General features: G+C 51.9%; 1 protein-coding gene across 1 annotated transcript in view; it reads right to left on the bottom strand.

The window, feature by feature from the left end:
• Positions 1-5,057: 5,057 nt before the first annotated feature.
• The window catches only part of IQGAP3 (IQ motif containing GTPase activating protein 3), a 39,173-nt gene continuing 18,826 nt past the window's right edge, over positions 5,058-25,404 (bottom strand). The window contains exons 16-38 of the mRNA XM_029229074.1: positions 24,239-24,329; positions 23,185-23,352; positions 22,953-23,092; positions 22,678-22,848; positions 19,512-19,595; positions 19,285-19,356; positions 19,114-19,183; positions 16,188-16,396; positions 15,325-15,477; positions 14,867-15,030; positions 14,280-14,504; positions 13,285-13,425; positions 11,786-11,870; positions 11,129-11,361; positions 10,629-10,761; positions 10,431-10,533; positions 9,707-9,833; positions 8,545-8,632; positions 7,588-7,800; positions 6,914-7,080; positions 6,502-6,603; positions 5,954-6,062; positions 5,058-5,272 (exon numbers count right to left, since the gene is read on the bottom strand). Of these exons, the coding sequence (XP_029084907.1) occupies positions 5,159-5,272; positions 5,954-6,062; positions 6,502-6,603; positions 6,914-7,080; positions 7,588-7,800; positions 8,545-8,632; positions 9,707-9,833; positions 10,431-10,533; positions 10,629-10,761; positions 11,129-11,361; positions 11,786-11,870; positions 13,285-13,425; positions 14,280-14,504; positions 14,867-15,030; positions 15,325-15,477; positions 16,188-16,396; positions 19,114-19,183; positions 19,285-19,356; positions 19,512-19,595; positions 22,678-22,848; positions 22,953-23,092; positions 23,185-23,352; positions 24,239-24,329 (3,162 nt within the window). The 3' untranslated portion in view covers positions 5,058-5,158. The remainder of the gene's footprint in view (positions 5,273-5,953; positions 6,063-6,501; positions 6,604-6,913; positions 7,081-7,587; positions 7,801-8,544; positions 8,633-9,706; positions 9,834-10,430; positions 10,534-10,628; positions 10,762-11,128; positions 11,362-11,785; positions 11,871-13,284; positions 13,426-14,279; positions 14,505-14,866; positions 15,031-15,324; positions 15,478-16,187; positions 16,397-19,113; positions 19,184-19,284; positions 19,357-19,511; positions 19,596-22,677; positions 22,849-22,952; positions 23,093-23,184; positions 23,353-24,238; positions 24,330-25,404) is intronic.

Genomic DNA, 25,404 nt, shown 5'->3' with positions numbered 1-25,404 from the left:
CTCTGGGCTCCCAATGCAGGGGGACTGGGTTTGATCCCTGCTCAGGGTATTAGATCCCACATGCATGCTGCAACTAAGAGTTCGCATGCCACAACTAAGGAGCCCACAAGCCGCAACTGAGGAGTCTGACTGCCACAGCTAAGACCCGGAGCAACCAAATAAATAAATAAATAAATATTAAAAAAAAAAAAAACCCAGAAACCCCAGTGCTAATGCATTCTTTTTTTTTTTTTAAATAAATTCATTTATTTATTTTTGGCTGCATTGGGTCTCCCTTACTGTGTGCGGGCTTTCTCTAGTTGCGGCAAGCGAGAGCTACTCTGTTCCGGTGTGTGGTCTTCTCACTGTGGTGGCTTCTCTTGTTGTGGAGCACAGCCTCTAGGCGTGCGGGCTTCAGTAGTTGTGGTGCGCGGGTTCAGTAGTTGTGGCTCATGGGCTCTAGAGTGCAGGCTCAGTAGTTATGGCGCACAGGCTTAGTTGCTCCACAGCATGTGGGCTCTTCCCGGACCAGGGCTCGAACCCGTGTCCCCTGCATTGGCAGGCAGATTCTTAACCACTGTGCCACCAGGGAAGTCCCTGCTGATGCATTCTTATGTCACATGACTAAAAGTATTCCCTGTAGAACAGTTCTTCTCAAGCTGTCTGTAATGAAGGGTGACATCTTAAAATTTCCCATCTGTTATGGACTGATATTTTCGTGAAATACAATAAAAACTAGTTATTAGAAAAATGAAATGAAAAGACTTATAAAATATAAACTCAATCTTTTATTAGATTCAGGGGTAAAACTGCTGGCCGTGAGTTTCTAAATGCTTGTTCTCAGTTTCGGCATGTGTCCCAGTAGCGGACCAGGAACAGCTTGTGATGCCTAATCCCAGCAGCACTGCTGTAGAACAAGGGACACGCCACTCCTCCGTGATGTTCACACCTCAGTTCTAGAGCCATAGCGTGCATTGGCTTTCCTTTTCATAAGACTAGTATAAACTCACTGTAAGAACAGCACAGAAAGATACTTCCTCCTCCCCAAAGGTGACCACTGCCACGTTTCTTGTGTATCTTTCCAAACAACATGTACCATTGACAGCTTTTCACATCATTGCACTCAGATCTAGCTCATCGTTTCTATTGGCTGCATTGTGTGGCTGCCTTTCTAAGATCATCACCATTACAAATAATACTGCAACAAACACTCCGGAGCTCTTTGCTCCCTTATCCAGGTGTCTCCACAGGAAAAATTCCTTACTGGGTATGTATGCTTACATTAAAAAAAATAAATATAATTCACATACCATAAAATTCACCCTTTTAAGGCGTACAATCAGGTGGTTTTTTACTATATTCACAGAGCTGTGCAGCCATCACCACTATTTAATTAATATTTTCAACATCCCCCAAAGAAACCCCATATTCACGAGAAGCCATTTTCCATTCTCCCCTTTCCCCAGGCCCTGGCAACCACTAATCTACTTTCTGTTCCGGACATTTCATATAAATGAAATCATACAATATATGACCTTTTGTATTTGGCTTTCACTTAGCATAATGTTTTCAAGGGTCTTCCATGTCGTAGCATATATCAGTACTTCCTTTTGATGGCTGAATAATATTCCATTGTATGGATATATCACCTTTTGTTTATCTGTTCATCAGTTGATGAACATTTGGATTATTTCCACTTTTTGGCTACTATGAATCATGATGCTATGAACATTTATGTACAGATTTTTGTGTGGACGTATGCTTTCAATTTTCTTGGGTATATACCTAGGAGTGAAATTGCTGGCTCATATGGTAACTCTATGTTTAAAATTCTGAGGAACTGCCAAATTGTTTTCCAAAGTGGCTCCACTACTTTACAAGCTCCCTAGCAATATATGACTTGTAATTTCTCCACATCCTCACCACTTGTTATTACCTACTTTACTTTAGCCATCCTAGTGGGGGTGAAGTGGTATCTCATGATTTTGACTTGCATTTTGTTAATGACTGATGATGTTGGGCATCATTTCATGTGCTTATTAGCCATCTGTATATCTTCTTTGGAGAAATGGCTTTTCAACTTCTTTGCCCATTTAGTTGGGCTTTTTATTTTTGAGTTGTAAGAGTTTCGTTTTTTTTTTTTTTTTTTTTTTAAATTTCTTCCTCCCTCCCTCTTTCCCTCCCTTTCTGTGTTGGGTTTTTGTTGCCGTGCATGGGCTTTCTCTAGTTGCAGCGAGCAGGGGGCTACTCTTCGTTGCGGTGCGCAGGCTTCTCATTGTGGTGGCTTCTCTCATTGCAGAACATGGGCTCTAGGCGTGCGGGCTTCAGTAGTTGTGGCTCGCGGGCTTAGTTGCTCCGCGGCATGTGGGATCTTCCCGGACCAGGGCTCGAACCCGCGTCCCCTGCACTGGCAGGAGGATTCTTAACCACTGTGCCACCAGGGAAGCCCCATAAGAGTTCTTTATACATTGTAGATATAAATCCCTTGTCAGATATATGGTTTGAAAATATCTTCTCCCATTTTTGTGGGTTGTCTTTTTATTTTCTTGAAAGTGTCCTTTGAAGCACAAGTTTTGAATTTTGATGAAGTTCAATTTATCGATCGATACTTTTTCTTTTGTGGCTTGTGCTTTCAGTGTCTAAAGAAACCATTGCTTAATCCAAAGTCATGGAAATTTATATGTGTTTCTTCTAAGAGTTTTATAGTTTTAGCTCTTATGTCTAGGTTTATGATGTTTTAATTTTTGTTTATGGTGTGAGGTAGGGGTCCAACCTCATTCTTTTGTATGTGGATATCCAGTTGTCCCAGCACCATTGGTTGAAAAGACTACTCTTCCCCCCATTGCATTGTCCTGGCACCCTGCACTTGTATTTCTGATGTTGCCAAATTGTCCTCCGAGGAGGTTGCACTGGTGTATAGCCCCAACCATTGGAGCTAAGCGTCTGTATCTCAGATTGGGCATCAACAGTTAGGAGAAGACTTGATGAACTGAAGCTCATCAGGGACCATCACTAGGGTCGGGTCGGGTGAGCCTGGAAGAAGAGAGTGGCGTGAGACTGTGGGGTGAAGGAAGTGGAAATGCTTCAGAGAAGAGAAAAATGCAAGGGAATATAATCTGAGCAGATGGGCCGGAGTTTAGAGACTTTTTGCCCCTTACCAGCTGTGTAGCATTGGGTGGTTATCCAATCCCCTGAATCACAGTTTCATCTGTTAAACAAGAATGGTGGCTGCTTTTACCTTTGTGGAGTTGTGAGGAACAAGTGTGTGTACATATCCCAGCAATGACGGTAGCTGTTGTGACTTTTCTACACGTGGTGCCTGCGGCTGAGATCGTGTGACTGTGGGGGGGCATCACAGTGGGATAGTGTTGGAGCCATTTGGTGAGTGTGAGACTTTTAATGATGACTGATCATGTGTAGAAACGTGGATCCACTGGTACGTGTCACTGTCACCCAGAGCGAGGCGGTACTTGAAGTTTTTGCTGTGACATGTTAAGGGGGGGGAGAGGATGTGACTGAGATTGAATGTGACAGCAAGACAGATCCTGAGTGACAGAATGGAACGGAGTGCAGGGAGATGGGCTGCACTGGGCAAACTTGTGTGCACCCGCCCAGTAGGAGCTGCTTGGGAGTTCTGATGTCAGGACGGATGTCTGTATAGACTGTCCCCTCCTCCAGACTCCCCTCCGTGCTTCCTGAAACCTGGGAGGAAAGGAGGGCGGCTTTCCTCATGGACATGGGATTTTGATCATAGTGTAGAACCCACGATACTAAGGAGCTGTGGCTCAAGCACCTTTGGTGTCATCACCCAAGGCTCAGGAAAAGAATTTGCAGCAAATGTGTGCAAAACGGATGAAGTAGAAGCTGGACTGGTTTCTCCTCCTCTTGGCTTTAGTCTTCAGAGTGGCTGATAAAAGCAGAATCAAAACCTAAGCATTTCTTCCTACTCTCTGTCCCCTGGGGGAGGGAAGAGAGGAATAAACGCCACATCTCATTAAGCATTGATGAGCTCAGGCAGGCAGAGTGGGCCCACAGCCGAGGCAGGCAGGAGGCTGGGGGAGGCTGCAGGAAGGACTCCCCGGCTCACCAGGGAACATCTGTCCCAGAACTTGGAGGCCTGCGCAGGAAGTGAAATAAGGGGTTAACAACAGATGTGGGGGTAACAGCTGCTTTTATTAAAATGAAATCAGAAGGGCCACAGGGACAGGAAGCTGGGTAGATGTGGGGACAAGAGAGAGACAGTGGCTGAGACAAGACGGCAGATCTATGGAAACTGCCTGGAAGAGTCAGCTCTAAGATGCAAGAATCCTGAGGGTGAGAGAGAAAAGGGGAAGACTGCTCTTTGTACCGTATGAAGCTGAAGTAATGAGATCTTAAACACGAGTGATCCAAGGTGACTTTATATACAAGGTATAAAAGATTGGCATGAATATTAGTTTGAACAGGGAAATGGGAACTCTTTCTCTGAGCTCAAAAAGAAAGAAAGCCATGATTAAGGCTGCACAGAGTATAGGGGTAGGAGAGAATAAATACCCTAGTGACCCGCATGTAAAACAGACTGTAAACAAGGGAATGAGATTTGAGGTTAACGGAGGGTCATCTTGCCTAGGCCGCCTTGGACGGCAACTGTGTCACAATGCCACATGGGCATTCACGAGCGCTGTCCACCCGGTGTGAGGGTGATGGGCTGGAGGGTGTGAGGCGTCACAGAGTGGCCTGGGCTTCAGCAGGGCAGGAACACACACTGCTGATGAAGTGGGAGTGGGGACAGGGACCCCCTGGCTTTGGGGTCTGCAAAGGGAAGGGAGGCAGCAGGAAATCAGGCCGCTGGGGCAGCGCTCACGGTATTGGGAGGGCAGCAGCAGACGCAAGAGCAATAGCTTTCTCAGGTCAAAGGGCAGGCCCTAGGTTCATTCCCTACCATCCGGCTGGAAAACCGTCGGGTTCTGGGACTTCAAAGCCACACAGCCAGACTCAGAGACAGGGTTCGCTTGAGCCAATTAGAGTCCCTGCCTGTGCCCAGGTAGACAAACTCCTCCCCGCTGGGGAAAGGGTGAGACTCCTCGAGCCCTGCCCAGTCCTGAGCTCTGGGTGTCTGCAGGGAAGTGGAATAGTGCATTAGTGTTAAGAAAAGCATCCAGCGAGGTAAGAAAGGCTTGGGTAGCACCCACTGCCTCTGTCACTTCCGCAAGAATTTCTTGTTGAGGAGGAAGATGAGAAGGTTGACGTTGACCTTGGCCTTGTTGAAGAGTTTCATGACAGCCACACCCTCGTATTGGAGCTGCAGGAGGTCCTAGGAGGGAGGGAAGGGGCAGGGAAGCAAGTTTGAGGGTTTCTCACGGTGGACCATACAGCTTGTCTATAAAACACTAACATCTTGGAGCCTTACACAGTCATCCAGTGGCACTGGCCACTGAAGTGGGCATTGAAAACCCCTTCACAGATGAGGAAACCGAGGCCAAGAGACAAGTACAGTGACTTGACCAAAGGTCAATTCAAGCAGAGCCAGGGCTTGAAATCATTTAAAAGACAAAACAGCAGAGCAAAAAGATTTGGATTTAAAAATCACTGCTTCCCTGAACACTGGCTTATGACTTAGGCCAGCTTCTTAACCTTTTAGTCTCAGAGCCTATAAAATAGGGATAATGCTTGAGAGTTTCGGAGAGGATTAAATGAGGTAATGTGTAAAGTCCCTGACATGTGATAGGGCTTCAAATATTAATCCTGCTCTGACATCACCAGCCCACTCCACTCTCCTGATGCTTGGCAGTGGGGTCTGTGTCAGGGCACGGGGACAGAGAGGCTTGGGCTACACAGACCATCACCCTTCTCTTCAGGAATAGACGATATGGATTGGGTGGGGAACAGAGCTGATGTCATCCGCGGCCCAGGGAAGCCAGGCGAGGCTGCCATCTTTAGGCTAGCACCGAAAGACCATCGGGTGTCTTGAGGGCTCATGGGAGTGTCCTCTCACCTGATAGTGAAGCTGAAATCGCTCCATGTCCACACCCAGGAACTTGGCATTTACTTCGAACTTTCCTGCCTCATCTCCAGGGGTGATGTCAAAGATCACATTTCTGAAGCTATCAAGAACAGCATTCAAAACAGGGACCCACTGCCTCTTTCCAGGGCCACAGCCGCACTCTTCCACCCACTGCTGCTCATCCCAGGCAGTGCTGTGAGTCACCCAGAGCCAGGCTTCCCCGCTATCACTCTCTTTCTCCTCCCACTTTTATCTCTGCTTACACCTCAGCTCTTCTCTCTGCCCAGCCCTAATCAACTGTTCTCTCCTCCAGGACACTTTCCCAGCATCTTCTGCCTTGGGGTGTCTAGAACTGTGCCAGACCACACCCACTGCCCTTAACTCTGTCTGGAAATGTCATGTCTTCCCCATTGTTCTAGCAGCTCCTTCAGGGCAGGGACCATGCATCTCCTTCCCTCCCACCTGGTGCCCAGCCCAGAGCCCCACCCCAGGTTAGGACATGGGGGAGGTCTGACATTCTGCCCTCCAAAGACACATACTGAGAGGTGGGAAGATCTTCAATTTCCACCAAGACACCCTTCTCCAGGAGCTGGGCAGCAGTGTAATGGAGAGATGGCTGCTTCTTCCCTTTCCCAGAACTCCTGAGGAAGAAAAGGCCCCAGAGAATTCATCTAACAAACCCTTCAACACCAAAGACACTAGTTCTCTCTGTGGCCGGTAGGAAGGAAATTAGACCCGAGGAAGACTTCTCACTGGTGGAAGACAGAGGAGGGGGCTGCACTTGAACCCGAGACTTTGCGAGTGAAACTCAAAAGACCAGAGTCAGGAAGGGACCATGCTGTTCTGGGGTGAGATGTCCCTATCAAAGCTGGGAAAGAGTGGGGCAAAGGTCGACATGGGCAGGAGGAGTGGTCACAGGTAAGCTTCAAAGTGTAGGAAGGGAGCACCTACTTGGAGCTGGGGGCCAGGTGGTCCAGGCAGGCCCGGATGTACTGGCTGTAGTAGTCGCCCTGCTCCTCATAAAAGGTGGCCTTAGTGCTCAGGGCCTGGAACGTGGCCTGGAGCTTCACCAGCTCTGCCTTCCGCCGCTGCCGGTGCCTGCGCTGGTTGCGGATGTCCTGGGGTTGGGGGCACCAGGGGAGGGGTGAGTTGACCCTTCCTGGCAGGAGAGCCTCAGGGTCTGATTCAGGCCCGAGAACAACTCACTGTAAGGATCTTTAGGAAGAGCAGGAAGAGGAAGATTTCAAGGTTGTTTTCCCTAGGAGGAGGGCAATCTCAAGGACCCTATCCCAAACCCTTGAAGGACGTTTCCAGGGCCTCTCCCGCATTGAGGAGTAACTGTTCCACGGCTCCTTGTTTTGTAGTGAAAGAGAGTTTCAAGAATACTCCCTTCCCTGACGAATTTTGAGACCTTTCCTTCAAAAAGGACCCTTGGAGATTGCTTGGCCTTCCCCTGGCTGGTGACAATTTTGGGTAGGCACTCACCAGGGAGAGGCCTGCCCTTGAGGTGCCAGCACTATGGACATGCGTGTGCACACACACACACACACACACACACACACTCTCACTCCCTCTCTCTCTCTCTCTTTCTCGCCCTTCCGCTCCCTCCAGGCCCAGGCCGTTACCTTGGCCAGTTCGTCTACCAGCCCCTGGTAGCCGTCGCTGGCGCTGACCAAAGCCAGGCCCTCGAGTCGGCGCAGGTTCCGCAGGACACGCTGTTGCTTCTCTGCCAGCGGCAGGAGGGAGGGAGCTGTCAGCGAGCGGTGTCGTCGCAGCGACACTGGGGTCTGGGCTTCACAGGCCTGGCGTCGGCACATCAGCCGCTTGTGGGCTGCCTCCTGGGGGCAGAGATGCTGAGGGTCTAGCAGGCCCTACCATTCTGCCCCCAGGCCATGGTCCAGAGGGGGAGGGCGGGGTGAGGTGGCTCGTGAAGAACATCACAGTGTGCGGCCTCGCAGGTGCTGAAGGGCCTCGTGGGTCACCTGAGAGGAGGAGTGGCCACGGGGGACCCACTAGGAGTACAGCATAAAGGATTCCGGTAGACACTGGCTGCGACTTCCCAACGACGGAGCTTTGTGATGGCTCCAGGGTATCTGGGGTTCTCTCCCTCCTTCTGTCCTGCGTTTTGGGACAGGCCTCTACTGGTTGTCCCCACCTGTTCTCTGGGAAGCCCCTGGCTGAGTCTGTACTCCAGCTGGCCCAACTTGCCCCTGGCCACCCACCACTCAGCACCTTCTCCTGCCTCCAGGCCCTCAAGCAGCCCACTCCCCACGCTGAGCACCAGCCCTTCGGTGCTCTTCAAGGGAGCCTGCCCAGACTGCCTCTCTGCACCCCCAGCAACTCCTAGCACTGACAGCAGGGGCTGGGGTCCCTGCAGGGCTCACTCTTATTTCAATGGGGAGTAGGGAGGGAGGTGGAGTCTTGGCACTCTGCAGCCTGAGGGTCTCTGGGGGTCAAGGGCAGAGGCCTCGGCCCCCCAGAGCTCACATTACTGGTGAGCACAGCTGTCTGCCCGGGAAAGGCATCAGCCATGCTGGTGGGGGGCGAACGAGACAGTACCTGTGGGCCAGCCTGCCGCTCACCTGCTCTCTGGAGGCCGACAGGGACAGGGTCTCCTTGAGGGAATCCCCAGAGTGGAACTGCATGATGTCAGCCAGCATCTGCTTGGTGCTGCAGGAGGGGAGCGAGGGGGGAGAGGTGAGGGACAGGGGGAGGGTCTGGACGTGGGGCTGGCTAGGGAGCTGAGAGTAAGCGGACCTTGCCCCGCATCATGGCTGCCAGGGATGCTTGGGTGGTAAGGAGAGAGGGTGCGATGGGGGTAGGTGTTGTGAGGAGAACATAACCAGGACGAAGACCTAGGAGGTGGGGTGATGGGTCTGTGATACAGAACTACCATGGTTCCGAACACACTGTGCTCTCTTACACCTCTGTGTCCTCTGCCTACAATGCCTCCCACACATGGTCTTCCTTTGAGTCCTTTGGCTGAAGGACACACTTCCTCCTCTGTGAGACCTTTTCTACCTAGGTGTCCCTCTGAGCTCTCACGCACCTGACACCCACCTCCCTCTTGGCGGCTCTCTGACGTGTACCCATCCCTAGCCTCGCCCCACTGTAAGGGCTTTGATGGCAGGACAGAGCTGAACACCCTGCTCACTGGTTTACCAGGTGAATGGGTGAGCAGAGGGACTGCCTTGCTGGCAGGGGGATCAAAGTGGCGACCTGGCTCCTCTTCTGCCTGGATGACCAGCCCAGCCCTGCTGGGGGCCCTCCCTCGCTTTTGCAGAACTGGGGTTGAAAAGCTCCATGCCCATCTCCTGACCATCACTCGTAAGGACAGGGAATTAGAACACGAGTCCCCCCACCGACCGGCTGTGGGACTTTAGGCAAGTCACTTAACCCAAGTCTCTTTCCTCCACTGGAAGGCAGGGAAACCATGATCTACCTCACCATTTGTCCCTTAGGCTAAATGACGTGTAAGAAAGCATTTGGTAAACAGCACAACAATACGCAAACAAGCGTGCTGCCAGTGTCCTAACTATTCCTTTGCCTTCAGCCACAAGACAGCGCAAAAAGCTGAGGCCGCCAGAAGGGAAACAGCTGAGACCGCAGCAAGGGGAAGGCCAATCGGCTTCAGGGAGAACTCTGTGAAGGATGAGAGAGCCCAGGAAGAAGCTGGGATGGCCACTCCACAGTAGCCATCTTACTGGCCTGGGGAGGCTCAGGGGGCCGAGGCTGCTCGCCCACCTCAGAAGCAGGCTCCGGGCATTGGTGTCGTCAGCATCTGTCTCCAGCCCTTCAAACTTGTTGGTCAGTGTCAGTGACACTTCTAGCTTGCTCAGATCCACGTTCCCATCCGCAGCTACGTTCTCCCCTGAGGCAGGTGAGGAAGGAGAGAGACTAGCACACTTACGCACAGATGGGGCCATGGTAAATAAATACACTGCTCCATGAGCCCCTCTTCCAGGAAGCTTTCCCACACTGCCCTGCGGAACCACCCTGTACCCTCAGCCCTGAGCACCAGCGGAAGGGCTGTCACCCACAGAGCTCACCCTTGCATTACTGGGGCTGTGCCTCCCCAAGCCTGGAGCTCCTGGCTGTCTCCCATCTGTCACCACCTCCACCCTGCCCTTCCACGCCTGTAAGCCAGCTTCCTTTCATTCCACAGCTCCTGAAATCCTCCCTCATCAGAGACACGTTTTAAGACCCAAGACAGGCCCTATCCCTCCACGGCTCTCTCGCATGATTGAACTGGCCATTTACATGACGGTACGGGGTCCCCTACTGTCTGTCCACCTTCTCCATATCAGTCTGTCCATCCCAGGACCAGAGGGAGAGAGGGAGAGCGTGTAACCAGCCTCCTGGCACACGTCCCCGACTGAACAAAAACTCGAGGGGGCACGTTCCCACGCCCTGCTCACCTGACTGCCCGCCCCCGCCGCCCGCCCCAGCTGTCAAGGATGGCACGTACCAATGAGGTCAGGGACGGTGGGCAGCTCCCCAAGGTCCTCCAGGAGCTCGTGCAGGGGGTCGCGGTGATCAGGGGCGATCCAGTCCTGGTGTTCTAGCAACAGCTATAGGATGGAGGGAGAAAAAGAGATGCAGAGTTTGAACCAGGCCTTCCAGGGCCAGACCACCTACTCAGCGCCCCCAGGTTGCCGCCTCTCACCCTGTGCGTGTTGACCAGCTCCCCCACGGTGATGTACACCACAGGTTTGGCCACAGCCACCATGTCTGAGTACTCATCCATCGCAAAGCGCTCTTCTGGCTCTGGCACGTGGCAGGCTCGGCAGATGAACCTCCTACCTCCAGAGGAAGATCATGTGAGAGGGTGGGGCGGGCTGGCACCCGCCACATTTCTGTTCCCATCAGCCTTCCGCCGGCCCTCTCCAGTGACCGCTCAAGCCAACTGTGACTCTCCAGTCTCGACTCCGGCCCTTCTGTGCTGCTCTACCTTCTCTCCCGGTGGTCCCCTCAAGCCAACTTCCTTCAACAGTCCTCTTTTCTCTCCACTGGGGAGTCCTTCCAACAATCTATCCTCCAACCCACTAACTATACTCTTCCCCTCTATGCCTCTCCTCCTCATGGAGTTGAGAGGGGAAGTGGTACGTGAAAGAAGATGGGAAAAGGAGGAGGGGACAGGAGGAATAGGATGCCAGGACCCAAGACCTGAACTTGAGGTGTGTCTCCTCCAGATAGTCGTTCAAGACCCGCAGGTGCTGGCTCTCCCTGGAGAAGGCCTTGCCAGCTGCAGCATGCTGCAGGAGTTGAGCCACAGCCCCCAGGGCGTGGCGCTGGGGGGTGGCCAGGGCGCCGCCTGCTGCCATGGCCACAATGTCGAAGGCGTCAGGGGCCACTACAGCCGGGTTCAGGAAGCGGTAGTACAGGAGATTCCCTACGACCTGCGGGCACAGGATCGTAGAAGCACCTGGGGCCCGCCTCCACAGCCCCAGCCCCGCTCTCCCAGCTCACCTGGCTGGAAGGACCACCTGCGTCAACCCCGTTATGGTACAGAAGAGTAAACAGACCCAGAGCAGGCCGGGAACTTGCTCAAGGTCACACAGCAAACTTGAGCAATAGCTGGGACTGGAACCCAGATCTGACAAGTCCAGGGTTGGCCACTGTTAACTCACGTCCTGGGTGTCTTTCCTTCTGCTACCTGAGCCCTGCTGGTGAGCCAGGCTCGATTGACAGGGTGGAGAATATTTTCCTTCTTGGATTTTTACAGCATAGGGTTTTCTGTCCTTTTGCGTCAGTCTGGGGGTTCACAGGCACCATCGGGGCAAAGGAGAGCGCAAGAGGTGGGGGATGGGAGACAACACTTGCCTTATAGACCTCATTCTCTGTGGCGTCGGGGAACTTCTCTGCCAGAGTTGTCTTCAGGACCTTGGCCACATATCGCATCCCATACCTGGGGGCAAAGCAATAGGTGTGCTATGGCCCTACCCACCCACCCCAGAGTGTGGGCCTGAGTGCCTGCTTCTCCTTCCCCGGGCTCAGCCACCCGAGAGGTGAGCTCAAGCACTGGCCCTCCCCTATCCACAGCCAGCTCCCTGCTGCCTTCCTCCAAACATCTCTGGGCCTTGTCCCTCCCTCCTGCCCTTATGTCAGCACCGAGGACCAGGGCCCAGTCAGCCACTAAGCTCTCACGCAGCCTCCAACCTGGCCTGAGAGCCTCTTCTTTGGTCCCCTTTAGTCTCCCCTGGGAAACACCCCAGATCCCAGTATTCATCCCGCGCTCCCCACAGAGGCACCTTTAGCCTGTACCTTAGGTGTCTGACACCCACAGCCAGAATCCCATCCCAGGACAGCCTGGGAGGCTCTGAGGCTGTTATCATAGAGCACCTGTGAAGGGCCTGGTCTGGGCTAGAGGCAGGGGCCGAGGAGCACAATGAACTGGAGTAGAAGCATCCAGTCCTGATTCCACCACTAACCAGAGATGTCAGCTTAGGCTGTTTTGCTCCACTTATAAGTTTGTTCCCTCATCTGGAAAATGGGAATGTTCATTCTTGCCCTCTCTATCTCATAGGGTTTTTATGAGGATCAAGTGAAATTACATCTGTGAAAGTAACGGTAGTGCTATTCGAACATGCTAGACTTAATTATTATTCCTATTATGGGTGTGCCACCTACAAATTTAATTAAATACCTTTAAAAGCTATTTCCACCTCCTAGGGTGTCAGGGACAGAAGTTTACAGCTCACTGTGTACTTTCCTTTATTAGTCCTAGGACAACCTTTTCTGAATCCTAATTTTAAATCCTTAATCCAGTCCTCCAGGTTTGGAGAGCAGGGTACTGAACTCTGTGGGCTCCCCTCTGCAGCATCCCCACCTTGCCCCGCGCACTACTGAGCACCAGAAAGGCTGGGTGGCTGAGTGATGATGATCTAGATGAGGCCCACCTTCTCACCGTTTTCAATCATCTGTTTTCCAAAAAATAATTATTGACTAAATTTTAAGAAAGGAAAGGACTTTTATCAAGTGTTTACTGGTTTGAAGTTTTCTTATTTTTGACTTTGTGGACTGAAGAGTTTTAGATTGTCCACCACTTACACTCAGACGATAATATGTCCCCATAATCACTTGAGGTTCCCTTCTCCGGCCCAGCGATGTCCTGACTGCCCACACAGACCTGCGTGCTGTATTCCAGCGCAAGTCTCTAGCCGGGGCTTTGGGCATTCTCCACCCATCTCCTGAAGCCCTTGAGCACCTCGAGACCAGTTTCCCTTCCTGCTTCCATCCTTCAGTATTGCTCTGCTCTCCCCATCGTGGCCTGGCCCTCTTGAGATCCTGTGCCTAGGCTGGTGTGTGGCTGTTGCACATACGGAATTTGGTCCGCAGATGAGATGATGGCTGCAAGGAATTTATCGGTCATGGCAAGGAGGTTGCGGAGGGAGATGTCCAGTCGTCTCTGGACCTCGGGGTGGCTCAAGGCCTGCTCTGGGGTGATGTCATAGGGGAGGTGGCTATGGGCAGAGAGAGACAAGTTATCAGCCAGAAGCCCCTCCCATGGCCTCCCCTCCCTAAGGCTCTACCCCCTAAATTCATCTAACAACAAGATCTCATACATACACGCTGAGGGCAGCCCAGCATATGCTTAAGGGGATTAGGCCAGAATAAGAGAAAGGACTCGGAGAGGACTAGACTGATGTGGGTGGAAGAAGAAAGAGATGGAGCACCCAGGGGGAGGTGGAAGAGTGTAGGAGGAAATGGAGGACCTGGAGTCTGTGGAAAGATCCTAAGGGGAACCAGAGGAGACCAGGGCCACCCTGCATACCTTTGGTAGTTGTGGTGGTGGGGAAGGCTGGGCCACCCCCAAACTATACGCCCGCGTGCCACCCAGAGAAGCCACCAGCACTGCCTACTCTCCTCAGCGGCTCCATTTCCCTAGTACCTATGCACCTGAGTTAATGCCTCCAATCTATAAGGCCAACTTATTTCTCCCCCTATCTCATTTGCCTATTCATCTATAAATTTGAATATTCAGCTATACCCCTATCAATAAGGAGTCCATATCCCAGCTCCCAGTAAATCTGACATATCATTTGCAAGCACTGACATGGCAATTAAACACATTTGCATATTCATCTGTGCTCATTCTATGTTAAGCGCACCAGGTCTGGTGTCATTTACAGCAGTTCCATGTTAATTACCAGAGGGGGTCTAAAGGCTACCATATTTCATCCTATAGGGCTGGTGTCATATTTGCATAAATCAGCATGCTCATTTATATGCCACCTTCAAAGCACGCTCAAGCTTCCCCAGTGAGGCCCAAGACTGAGCTGATCAAAGAGAGCTCTCCTTCTGCCCGTCGGCTCACCTGCGCTGCCCTGTCTGGGCCTCGGTCTGGTTGATCCAGCTCTTGTAGAGGTGGACAGGGTCTGTGTGGATGCTGAGCATCTTGTCCTCCAGCACATCCTGGATCACCTTGCCCAGGATCTCCCGCAGGGCACTTTGCCCCCGCCCGTTACGATAGAATCTCACCACCAGCCTCACCACCGTTGGGTTGCCTGTCACCATGTCCTGGGGCTGCTCCACCTTCGACCTATGGGTCAAGAGGCAATTGAAGCTGGTCTCCTGCCTCTGTGTAAAATAGCTGCTTTTCCTTTTGAGATTTTTGGCTCTTTAAAGCCTGCTCTGGTATCCCTCCTGCTAAGGAATGTCTTGTTATCTCTGTCTCGGCCTTTGTGCTAACATTCTGTCTCGGCCTTTGTGCTAACATGTCAGCGCATGTCCTCCCTGCATGCTGTCCCAGGAGATGGCTTGTCTCCATAGGAGGCAGAGAAAAGAGGTCTTCTGATTCCATTTCTACCTTCAAACCTCAATAAATTGTCACCTTATGAAGGAGCCAATAGTGGCATCTCTTCACCCATTCTCTTCCCATTCCTTTGCATCTGGAAAACCTACTTGATTTCCTCCTGGAGTGCTGTCTTGAACAGCTGGAGCAGGAGATAGGCCTCTCGGCGGTTGGAGGCATAGTTGTATAGACTGAAAATCACTGATTCCATGAACTTGGTGGTTTTGTTCTGCGGCATCTGAAAGATCAGCTTGGCCAGGTAGATGGGTTGAGTCTGTAGCAATGGGGGAGATAAGAATAGCTGATAATGCACCTTGAGGACTAGTGATCAGATAAAGAAAGGTTTTGCTGATTGGAACTTGGAATAGAGAACACTGTCACACTTTCTGGGGGGTACTGGGAACATTCCAGACAAATGAACAGAGGTAGTTTCCTTCCCTGGGTACAAGGCATTAGGACTGTGGGAAAGAACACCTTACTTGCAGGTAAAGGCACAGACACGAAGGCCTCAAGGTCCCAGACCCTCAGGAGGTAGTGGAGATATCTCCTTCCAAAGTCCTCTGCTCACCTGGAGCAGGTAGAAGAGGTGTTGGTAAGCTTCTAGTTTCTGCCGTTTCTCTTTGCTCAGCGACTTTAATCCCTTCTGCTTGTCCAGAACCATCATATCTGACAGCTGTTCCTTATTCTTCTTGGTCAGCTTCTTGCAGTGGGAGACCACTTCCTGCAGGGGCGGGGAGCGGGTGATACAACCGACCCAGGCCAGCACAGAGCACAGAACATATGGTCTAGAATCAGTGCCTTGAAGAGCCAGGGCTTTCTGCTGTTCAAGGTATTCAAGGAATGAGCCAAGGGAGATAAACAGTTCTAGGGTGAGAAAGGGCCTCCTACTGCCCCAAGACTCCATCTGGCACCTCTGCTGTCACAGGGTGAGTCCCCAGAGAGAAGTGGGTTACCAGACTGAGGCACCATGTCTATTCGTTTCTGCTATTATTTCTTATTAGACTGTTGTACAGATTTGAGGTGGAGATATCACTATATCACTTCCACCCCGTCACTGTATATTTGTATGGTAATTTACAGTTTAAGGAGCTTTCATATCTATTTTTACTTTTGGCCTGGTGAGGTAGGCACTCTCATTATTCCCACTTTACTAATGAGGAAACAGACCTAGAGGTTAAAAGACCAGCCCGCAGTCCCATCGCTAGGAATCAGCAGAGCCAGCCATTCCAATTTTATGTCCGGTGTTCTTCCTGCTATATCATGTGCCCCAACAAATTACTAGAAGGGTAGAGGACCACTGCACAAGGACCTGAGCCATGTGATAAAATCCAGACATTTAAAAAATATCTGATTAGCAACCAGAGAATGGCCAGCATCACCTCTCCAGAGGCAGCTAGATTTGGGAGAAGGGTGGGCCAGTGGGCCCCTCACCTGCAGGGTGATCCGATTCTTCACCAGCAGGCCAATCTTGATGTCCATGAGATTGAGGTCTTGCTCCAGCTGCTGATTGGACCGGATCTTCCTGACCACCTCTTCCTGGAGCTTCAGCAGCTCTGCCTCAGCCAAGAAGTCCTGGTGGCTTTGATTCAAGAGGTGGACAAATCTGCGTACCACGCTGAGAGGGGGATGGGGCACGTGGACTGGCAGGAAGGGAAGAGGCACCAGGATTAGACGTGCCTTCACTAGAGGCTTCCTCTCCAGCCCCCTTCCCCAGTAATCCCTCCCTCAGTGTCCTTTCTGCTTGAGGCTAGCAGGTCCCCAACCCCAGCCCTTTTCTAATTAGTTCTGTCTGCAGTTGGAGGGCAGTGGGCAGCCTCCCAGCCAGTCCTGTCCCCGAGCTCCTTATCTTATAACTAGGGATGACACAAGAGCTGTCCTTCCCCTGCCTGGATTCACCCCCAACCTGGGCCTATCTCGGTGACCTCCCACACCAAAGTCAGAGCCCTAGCATCCTCTGATGATCCGTTTAGGCTCCCCTATTCTGATTTACTCCCCACTCCTGCTGGGCCAACCTACTCATCCTTCATTCCAAGTTCACTTCCACCTATCAGCCTCCACTCAGCCCTGCCTGACCCTCACACAACCCTCCTCTGTCAGGAGTGTCTGCGTCGGGGGAGCACAGATAGAAGGAACGTTCAATGGGTTTTATAATATAGGGAGGTCAGAGTTAGATGGATTCTCCTTGAATCTCTTTTGGAATGATATTTGAGCAAAGAGAAGCCTGTGAGCTAAGCTACAGGGAATAACAACAAAATATCAACTAAGACATATAATGTTCACTATGGAACAGAAACTGTTCTAAGTGCTTTAACATACTTAAAACAACCCTGTGAGGTCAGCACACTGTAACTTACTGAGGAAATCACTCCGGCACAGAAAGGGTAAGTAACCTGCCCTAGGTTACACAGCTAGTAAGAAATGAACGAGTCAGGTTTGGAGGATAAACAAAACCAGGCCTGGTCCTTAAAGGCAGTCCAGTAAGGGAAGCAGACAAATAAACCACAATTCACTACAGTGTGGTTAGTGCTCTGAGAGGGGCAAGCATGGGGACCTTTGGGAAAGTGAAAGCCGGCCACCAAAGGCTACCTGCGGAGTGAAGAAAGGCTTCCTGGAGGAGGTGAGACCCAACCTGATGTCTGTGAAAAGGAGGTGAGAGGGAGTGCACTTGGCTGTTTTAGGAAGTGCTAGAAGTCCATCATGCCTGTAACACAGTGTGGAGGGTGCAGGTGCTGAGGGACGGGGCTGGAGGTCAGTGAGGTCAGAGGTGCAGGGAGAGGTTGGATCAGAGAGTTTGGGAAGCTGTGCTTAGGAGACTGGACTTTATCCCCAGGGCAATGGGGTGTCCCTGACAGGTTTCAAGGAGAGTGACAAGATCACGAGGTTTAATGGATCACGCTGGCTACTGTGTGGAAGACAGATCTTTGAGGAGTGAAGAATGGATGAACCAATGGAAGACAGCTGATGGCATCTTGGATTCAACGATATAGCACCTTAACTCATTTAATCCTCACAACAACCATACCTGATCATTATCTCCATTTTATAAATGAGAAAATGGAGGCAATAAAGAAGTTTAGTAACTTGCCTAAGGCCACACGGCTAGTAAGTGGCAGTGCCCTGAGTGGAGCTGGGGCTAATGAAATTGGGAGACAGACCTGGGAAAAACAAGTTCTTCCAGAAAAACTATAAACTAAAGAGAAGAAAAAGAGATCAAGGATGGTCAGGGTAGTGGTATTAATGCAACAGCAAGAGAAAAAACAGAAAGGGCCAGGCTGGGGAGAGGTAAGGAGGGAAAAGCAGCCAGCTGCCCGGAAGTAGATGGACCGAGTGTCTGTGGCTAGATAGGGGCAGATGGTACCCCTGCCGGCAGGACAGGGTGGGAAGATGGACTAAGGAGGTAAAGGAGATGATTCCTGAACAGTGTACTCAACCTTGAAGCCCACAGGTGTGGCCTCAGGCCCAGGAAGAAAAGGGGCCTACCTCTTCGGAAACCCACGGGCTGGAGGCAAACCTGGAGATAGACCGCTAGTCCACTTCACCGAAAGGAGGGGGACCTCCAAGGCTGGGTTTCTGGGCTTTAAGAACAGGAGCCAAGAGCAGCCTAGAAGGACCTCTTTAAGGCTTTAGATGTATGCCCAACTACTGGGAACCATGGGGCACGAAGATGGAGCTCCCTCAAGAGCTCCTCCTCAGGTTTCCTAGCACTGCAGAGAGGACCCCAGGTACCTCGCCTGGCTTCCTGTGTGTTGGGCCACAGAGGGCGGCAAGTGGAGGAATCATGGGTCAGGGAAGAGGGCAAAGTTGGGGAAGGCTGGAACTCTAGGGAGAGGAGAAAGGTCCTTTTCTTTCTTAATTTCTTTTTTTTTTTTTTTTTGCTTGTGTGGTAGCAACAGGAAGATAATCTAAGACTGGTACAGAGGTACAGACAGAACCTTGTTAGAGGGGCTTTTCCTGTGATGAGGCTATCTCTTACTGGGGTGGGGCAGGGGGCTTTTGTTACCACCTCTGTTCCACATTCCTGCACAGACAACTTGTACCTTCCCCTTACCCACTATGGGACCCCAGGAGGGATATCTGGACCTCCCTTCCTATCCCTCCCATCAAACCGGGGTATCTGCAAAGGCAGGAGCACATCTCCTCATTCCTCCACCCACCCTGGGTCCTGAGGCATGCTCAAGGTTGGGAACATCAGCTGTTGGTGAGAGAAAAAGGCTTAAGAAGGCCAGACAACTTTTCTAAGGTCCCAGTTTGTGAGCTGTGGGGTCGTGTGACTTTCTACCTTGCTAACTGCTGAAAGCCAGGAAACTCGCAAAGACAGACACTTGCACAGACAGAGGAGGGAACCCAGGCAGTTTACCTAACATCCTGTAGTCATCCCGGGCTTTCCTGGCTCGGAAAAATGCCTGGATCTTCACGATGGAGTTAACCTGCCAGGAACACAGATGGGAAAAGGGTTGCCGGCTGCCTGTGCTCTGGTCTCATGGATAAAGGTTGGATATGGGGACAGGGGGAGTGGGATGACACTCACATTCTTCTGGAAGTAGCCCAGACGCCTCCGGTATCGCCTCCGAGCTGCCCACATCCGGGCCCAAGCCTGGATCTGGGGGCAGAGACACACTGCCTCAGAGCTCCAGGGTCAGGGCCGGCTCTCCAGGCCAATCCAGCCATCTCTAGAGGTCATAGGTGAGGGGACTAAAAACTGTTCTCAGAGAGTCCTTCAAGAAAGACAGGAACCCACCCAATCATGATAGCTACCTTGATTATAGCATTCGTGTTTGCTTTTAAATACTGCAACCTTTCCAGGTAAATCTTCCGCTGTCTGTAACCCCGCCAATGAGCCTGAGATGAGAAGGGAAAAAGCGGTAACCACAGCTGGTCCCTGTTGGCCTGAGAAGCCTGTGGGAAAAGCCTCGTCCTGGGATCTCCAGGGAAGGGGCAGGGGGTGGGGGGAGGCAGGAAAGTAGAGGGGGAAGGAAGGGGAAACTGGCCCTGTTCTCAAAGAACTTCCAACTTCATGGGGAAGACCAAATGTCTGCATGTAGCCAATCATACCCTCTGCCACACTCCCTGGTCCCCCCCCCCCCACACTCACGCTTGCACCATGCAATCAAACATACACACTCATGCTAAGCAACACCTCCTCATAGAAGCAGCTGTTAAGATACAAGCGTAAAAGATCTTAATAAAGCATACCTCTACTCACCAGCTTCACCACAGCATGTACCATAACCCCCCAACATACTCATCCACCCACATAAAGACTACCACACTGTCACACACTCCATGGTCTGGAGAGGCACATGGTGGCACAGGTGGAAAGTGTATGCAGGCACAGAGCTGTGTGCCCACCATCTCTGCCAATGGCCATCTGGGCAGCAGGTCATTCATGCTCTCATAACTCACCCTTCTCTTTACAACTCTACCATTCAGCTCTGAATCCCAGCTCTCAGCAAATCTTCCCTCTAAGGCCCCCAGTAATTCAGCTGTCAGGCTGATGCCCCTCCCCACTGCTAGTCTGCTGCAAAGGGTCTAAATGACCATCTCCTCCATAAATCACATCCCCTTCGGTTCCTAAGACACAAATCTCATGGCTCCCTTCTGTTTTGGTCTCCTTCCTAGGAGCCTCTTCCCTTTCACCCCAAGCTTGTGTGAGATTAATTTTCCTAAAGTACCACTTAGACCATGTTTCTTCCAGCCCCATAGTTTCCAGAAGTTCTCAACCATCTGACCCCACACTCCTATCTGTCTACCAATCCCTACTTCCTTAAGGATTTTAACCACCTCAGACATTTCACTTTCTCCTAAACATGCCTTATGATCTTCTGCCCCTGAACCTTTGTCTATGCCCACCCTCACCCCAGCCCTGTCTCTACCCACTGAAATCCTGTCTTTTAGGGAACACATTAAACATCTCCTGAGAGCTCAGGCCCCGGAGAACTCTGCCGCTGACATTGCCATGGCTTGGTGCATTAAGGGCATCCCCTTTCAGACAACTGGCCCTCCCAGCCCCTTCTAAAGCCAGCTCTCTTGGCCAGGCTTTCCCCTAAGACTTACACTGTCCTTCTGTTGGGAAAGGATATAAAAGAGACAGCTTGGCCCCATGATACCAGCTGTCCATCTTGGAGTCTAGAGGCCAGGAAGCCCCAAGTCTGTGCGTTTCCTCAGCACTCTTTTCCCTCCTACTCCAGGTACTGCCTGACATATTGTCAGTTGCTGTGGGGAAAGGCTGAGGGGTCTCCTCTCTGCTCTTACCACCTACCCACCCCCACATGGCTGCTCCTTAAAGAGAAGGCCTCCAAATCTGGATTGGTCAGAATTCAGGACCCTGACTGGGGTCCTGGCCAGGGTCAGACCTCTCAGGAGAGATTAAAGCCTCAGCACACCTAAGCTGCTTTGTTTATGAGTCTCACACCCGCTAGCTGGAGAGCAGGTAGCCTGGGGCTCTGGGACCCCTCTCCCTTTCTCTGTCTCCCAGGACCCAGGCCAGAGCTGGCACACATCCAGGCTCAGTAGCAAACTCGCCTTCGGACGTTGTGCCCTCTCCCACTGCTGGTGTGGCTCTTCTGCTCCTTAGAGTTGCTGTGAGATGCCCGGCTGTGCTCAGGAGGGAGGAATTCCTATGATTTAGACCACTAAATGCTGATTATTAAGGTTCTGTTTTGAATTCTGGGATCAATGCCCCGAAATTTACATCTCGCAATGGCTCCCACCAATAGAGTACGTACTGCACTAAGTGCTACATGTAATTTTCCTACTTTACCCTCACAATCAACATGAGGCGAGTACCACCATTATGGATGAGGAAACTGAATGCTGGAGAGGCTTAAGTAAGGTGCCCAGAAGTAGTAGGACCAAGAGGCAAACTGCAGCCTCTGACTCCAAAGCCTGAGTTCTCAATGACCACCACATGTCCCAGATCATAATCAAGGGCCATTGGCCAGTCTCAGTCTGTGCTTCTGTCTCCCTTGGGGTTCTCTGGTATTATCTCTGCGTCCCTACTATCACAATATCTCACATCCACTGTATTCCAGTTCCTGCGATGGGAGAGATGTGATCACTCACCTGTGTCTCTCACACCCATCTCTCACCCTTGCCCAGTGCCAAGTGGCATCCTTCTCAGATACTGGGCATTTGGAGGTGTTCATTAAATAAAATCTCTTTTACACTGCCAACATTGCCACGAGGCCCTCCAGGTCACATCTGCCTGAGGAGGTCTCTGTTTGCTCAGCTCCCACTGTTCCTGGCTTGTAAAGTGCCTGGGCCCGAGGCCTATCTTCCCAGTTGGCCTCGTGCCCCAGTTACTTGGGGGTTGGTCTCAGAGGCCACACTGGACCATCCACAGGTTGGGAGAATAAAAATGGAAAGGCTGGCTGCAGAGAAAAGGTAGAGTTCTTTCCATAAGGGATTCCACTCCTTTTCTGTTTAACCACCACCACCTCTTCACTACTCCTTTTCTAGGCAGGAAGTCCTCCTGGTGTCTATACCCTGATGCCTCACCAGATCTTCTACTCTCCCCCTGGAGGAGCTAAAAAGCAGCTCTCACACCCTCTGGAGGGTGATGGTGATGACAGTAACTAGCATTTATACCATGTTCTTGCCTATCTGCCAGGTACTGTTTAGATGTACTTTACATATTACCTCAGAACAGCCCTATAAGGTGGGTGCTACAATTTCCAGATTCCTCGTTTTCAGATGAGGAAACTGGGAGAGAGTAAATAACTTGTTGACGTCATGCAGCTAACCTGGTGGAACGGGGATTCAAACCCAAGTAGTCTGGGCTCCAGAATCCACGCTCTTAATCACTCCTGTTCAGAGGCCAAAAGATCATCCCAACTCCACTCAGCAAGAAGTAAGTAGGGAGAAAACCCTGAAGCTCAGGTCTGTCCAGGCCCTGAAGCCTCAGATGGCCAGAGCCTGCTACCTGGATTTTGATGACTGCTGGGAGCCAGGTCCTCAGAAAGTGGGAACGTTCAGCAAACTTCTGCCGAACAAGGAAGCCGCGGAGGCGGGCCTGGAGCCGGATAATGAAGCCCACATTGGCCTTCCAGAGCTGTTGGCGGTCGTGGGCAGCGGTGATCTTGGTGACGGCCAACTGCGGAAGTAGGAGAGAGAGCCTTTGGTGTCCTGGTGGGTGGGACCCTCTCCCGCAGGAAACTTCCCATCCATGAGCCCCCTTCTTTGCAGGGGCCCGCCAACCTGGATCTCCTCCCGAGTCAGGTGGGAGGTGTGGAGGCGGCAGCCGGAGGGTCGCTCCCAGGTCCCCTGGAAGGTCTGCAGATGGAAGTAGTAGGCGGTACCATCCTTCATATCATGTTGAACCCAGAGCGCTGTATCCCCTAAGCAGAAACCAAGTAAGCAGAGAAGGCTCAGAGGAGGCTAGAGGTGGCTGAGGCATGCAGAGAAGGGAGGGGCATGGTAAGGCCACTACCTGGGCGCCGCTTCTTTGCCATGGCATCTTCCAGGACTTGCTGGTAGCCGTCAGCACAGTCAGGAACCACCCCTCGGAGGCCCACGGAGGGGTTTCTTAACACCCGTTCTGTCTGGGCTGCCTTGCCCTCCTTGATGGCCTGATTGATGGCGGCCACACCAAGAGCCACTAATAGGGGCATCGGGAGGAAGTGGTCAATCTTTCCGAGCCCCTCCCAGAGACCCTGTCCTGTCTGTTGGGAAGGGATCCAGAGAAGAAGGACACAAAACCACTCTGCCTGATGGAAGGGACAAGGACATCCCAGGATGGACACAGATGAAAAGCAGCATGCAGCTGTGCTTGGAGGAAAAGCTAGCAATCAAGGAAGGCTTCCTGGAGGAAGGCTGTGTAGGGCTGGGCTGGGGCTTGGTAAAAGGAAAGTCAGCTTGTACAGAAGATCCAGGGCAGGATATGGTCAGAGAACCTCAAGACAGTCTTTTAGGAGAAGAATAAAGTCCAAGAAGTGGGGGGAGTTGATGCAGCTCCTGCCTTCCAGTCACTCATAGACAGACAGATGGACAGATGGACTCCAGACACTGAAAACTAACACCATCAGCACCCCACACCAGAAATAACACCAGTGTCTATTTGTACTGACCTTGCCTAGTTTTCCTCAAAGCCAACCCCTCTTCGCCAACTTCAAGACTAAACATTCTCTAACCAGAGATGATTGCTGGAACCCAGACTCAAGCTACCAGTAGAAAACGGGATGGGTTTTTGACCCCCATGTGGTTTCACATGCTCACATTGTAGGAGGAAAGTGTACACAGGAAGGCACAGAAGGAGGCAGTGGGTGGACTATGGGCCCTCGACTCCTGAGGATTTCCTGCCCAGCTGACTGCTAGGAAATCCATCCTACGGTCGAAGCAGCAGCCCTGTTCTCATTCTGGCCTGCCTCCCCAAAGAGGTTGAAATGGAGAAGGAGGTGACTGGGGAGGCTCCCGCTGAGCCCACATCTCCTCGCCTCCCCCAACCCCTCTCCCCTCTACTCCTGCCCCCACTCCCGCCCATTTACTCCTCTGAGCTGTGTTTGTGTCCTGGTTGGCTCTAACCACTTCCTGGCGGATCTCTTCCAGCCATAGCGCAGCTCCAGGATCCCCTGTCACCTGGTAAATTGAGAGAGACGGGACAAGATGAGAGCCCAGGCTGGTCTCCCCAAGCCCAGCTGCCTAGGGGAGCCAAACTGCAGGCCCACATTGGAAGCCACAGGGTAGCAGTCTCCACTCCCCTCTGCCTACCCTGCGTGGGCATGGCCTTATGGCTCCCTTGGACTGCTGCCAGGTTCACAAGGTTCTTTCCTACCCTGCTTTCAGGCCAAGCATCAGCTCAGCTTGGCCACAGCACCCCCAGAACCCTCTTAAACCCTCAGCATCCGCCATCCTCTCAACAGCTCACTTCCCTGCCCTTGTGCCTCAGCCATGTCCAGGGAGAGCCCACGCCGGAGGCCCCACTTACCTGCCCCTCCTCCCCATTCCCCTACGCCTCAACTCACAACTTCTTGGGCCCATCTGACCCTGACCTCCACCCTCGCCTTCCCATGCCTCTCCACGGTCCTCTGCCGCACAAGGCAGTGGGAAGATTGCATGTGACCACGGGTCAAGTGAGCCTGTGCCTGCCACGCTGTAAGGCTTGTTCCCTCCCTTGCTTTAGCCAACCCCAATCCCAGGCTCTACTCCCTCCCAGCTCTCCTCATTAATAGAGTGAATGTTCTAAACTAACATTTTATTGAGCACTGTGTTCCAGGCAGCGTTCTAAAGCACTTTCTTATGAACTGAAACTTGCAAAGCACATAAGACAATGCTCAGGAACAGAGTTAGAACTCCATCAGCCTTAGCTAGTACTCCTGTCATATTACCTCACTTAAACCCTATAAATCTGAGACAAGTTCACTATTATCACAAGCTTGTAGGTGAGGGAACTGAGGCCCAGAGAGGGTAAGTAACACGTGCAGGGTCAGGTGCCAGGTTGCAACCTGGAGTTGGATGCAACCTGGACAAGGATGCAGGAGTCCTTGTCCTCAGCCACTCTCTACGCTGCCGCCTGCTCTGGATGTTACAGGTTTTAAACCCTGCCACATTCTTCAACTCACTTGGTTTTTACCCTCATTCCAGTAGGGACCAGGGCATGTGGTATTTTACAGATGTGTAAGGAGAGCTCAGGGATGTTAGGGAATTGCTATAA

Source organism: Monodon monoceros, unplaced genomic scaffold (genome assembly GCF_005190385.1).
Source record: "Monodon monoceros isolate NGI ecotype Baffin Bay Population unplaced genomic scaffold, NGI_Narwhal_1 Super_Scaffold_18, whole genome shotgun sequence".
In the NCBI taxonomy this organism is placed as follows: domain Eukaryota; kingdom Metazoa; phylum Chordata; class Mammalia; order Artiodactyla; family Monodontidae; genus Monodon; species Monodon monoceros.
Note: the sequence above shows the minus strand (reverse complement) of the source record. Positions and strands in the feature narration are given on the sequence as shown.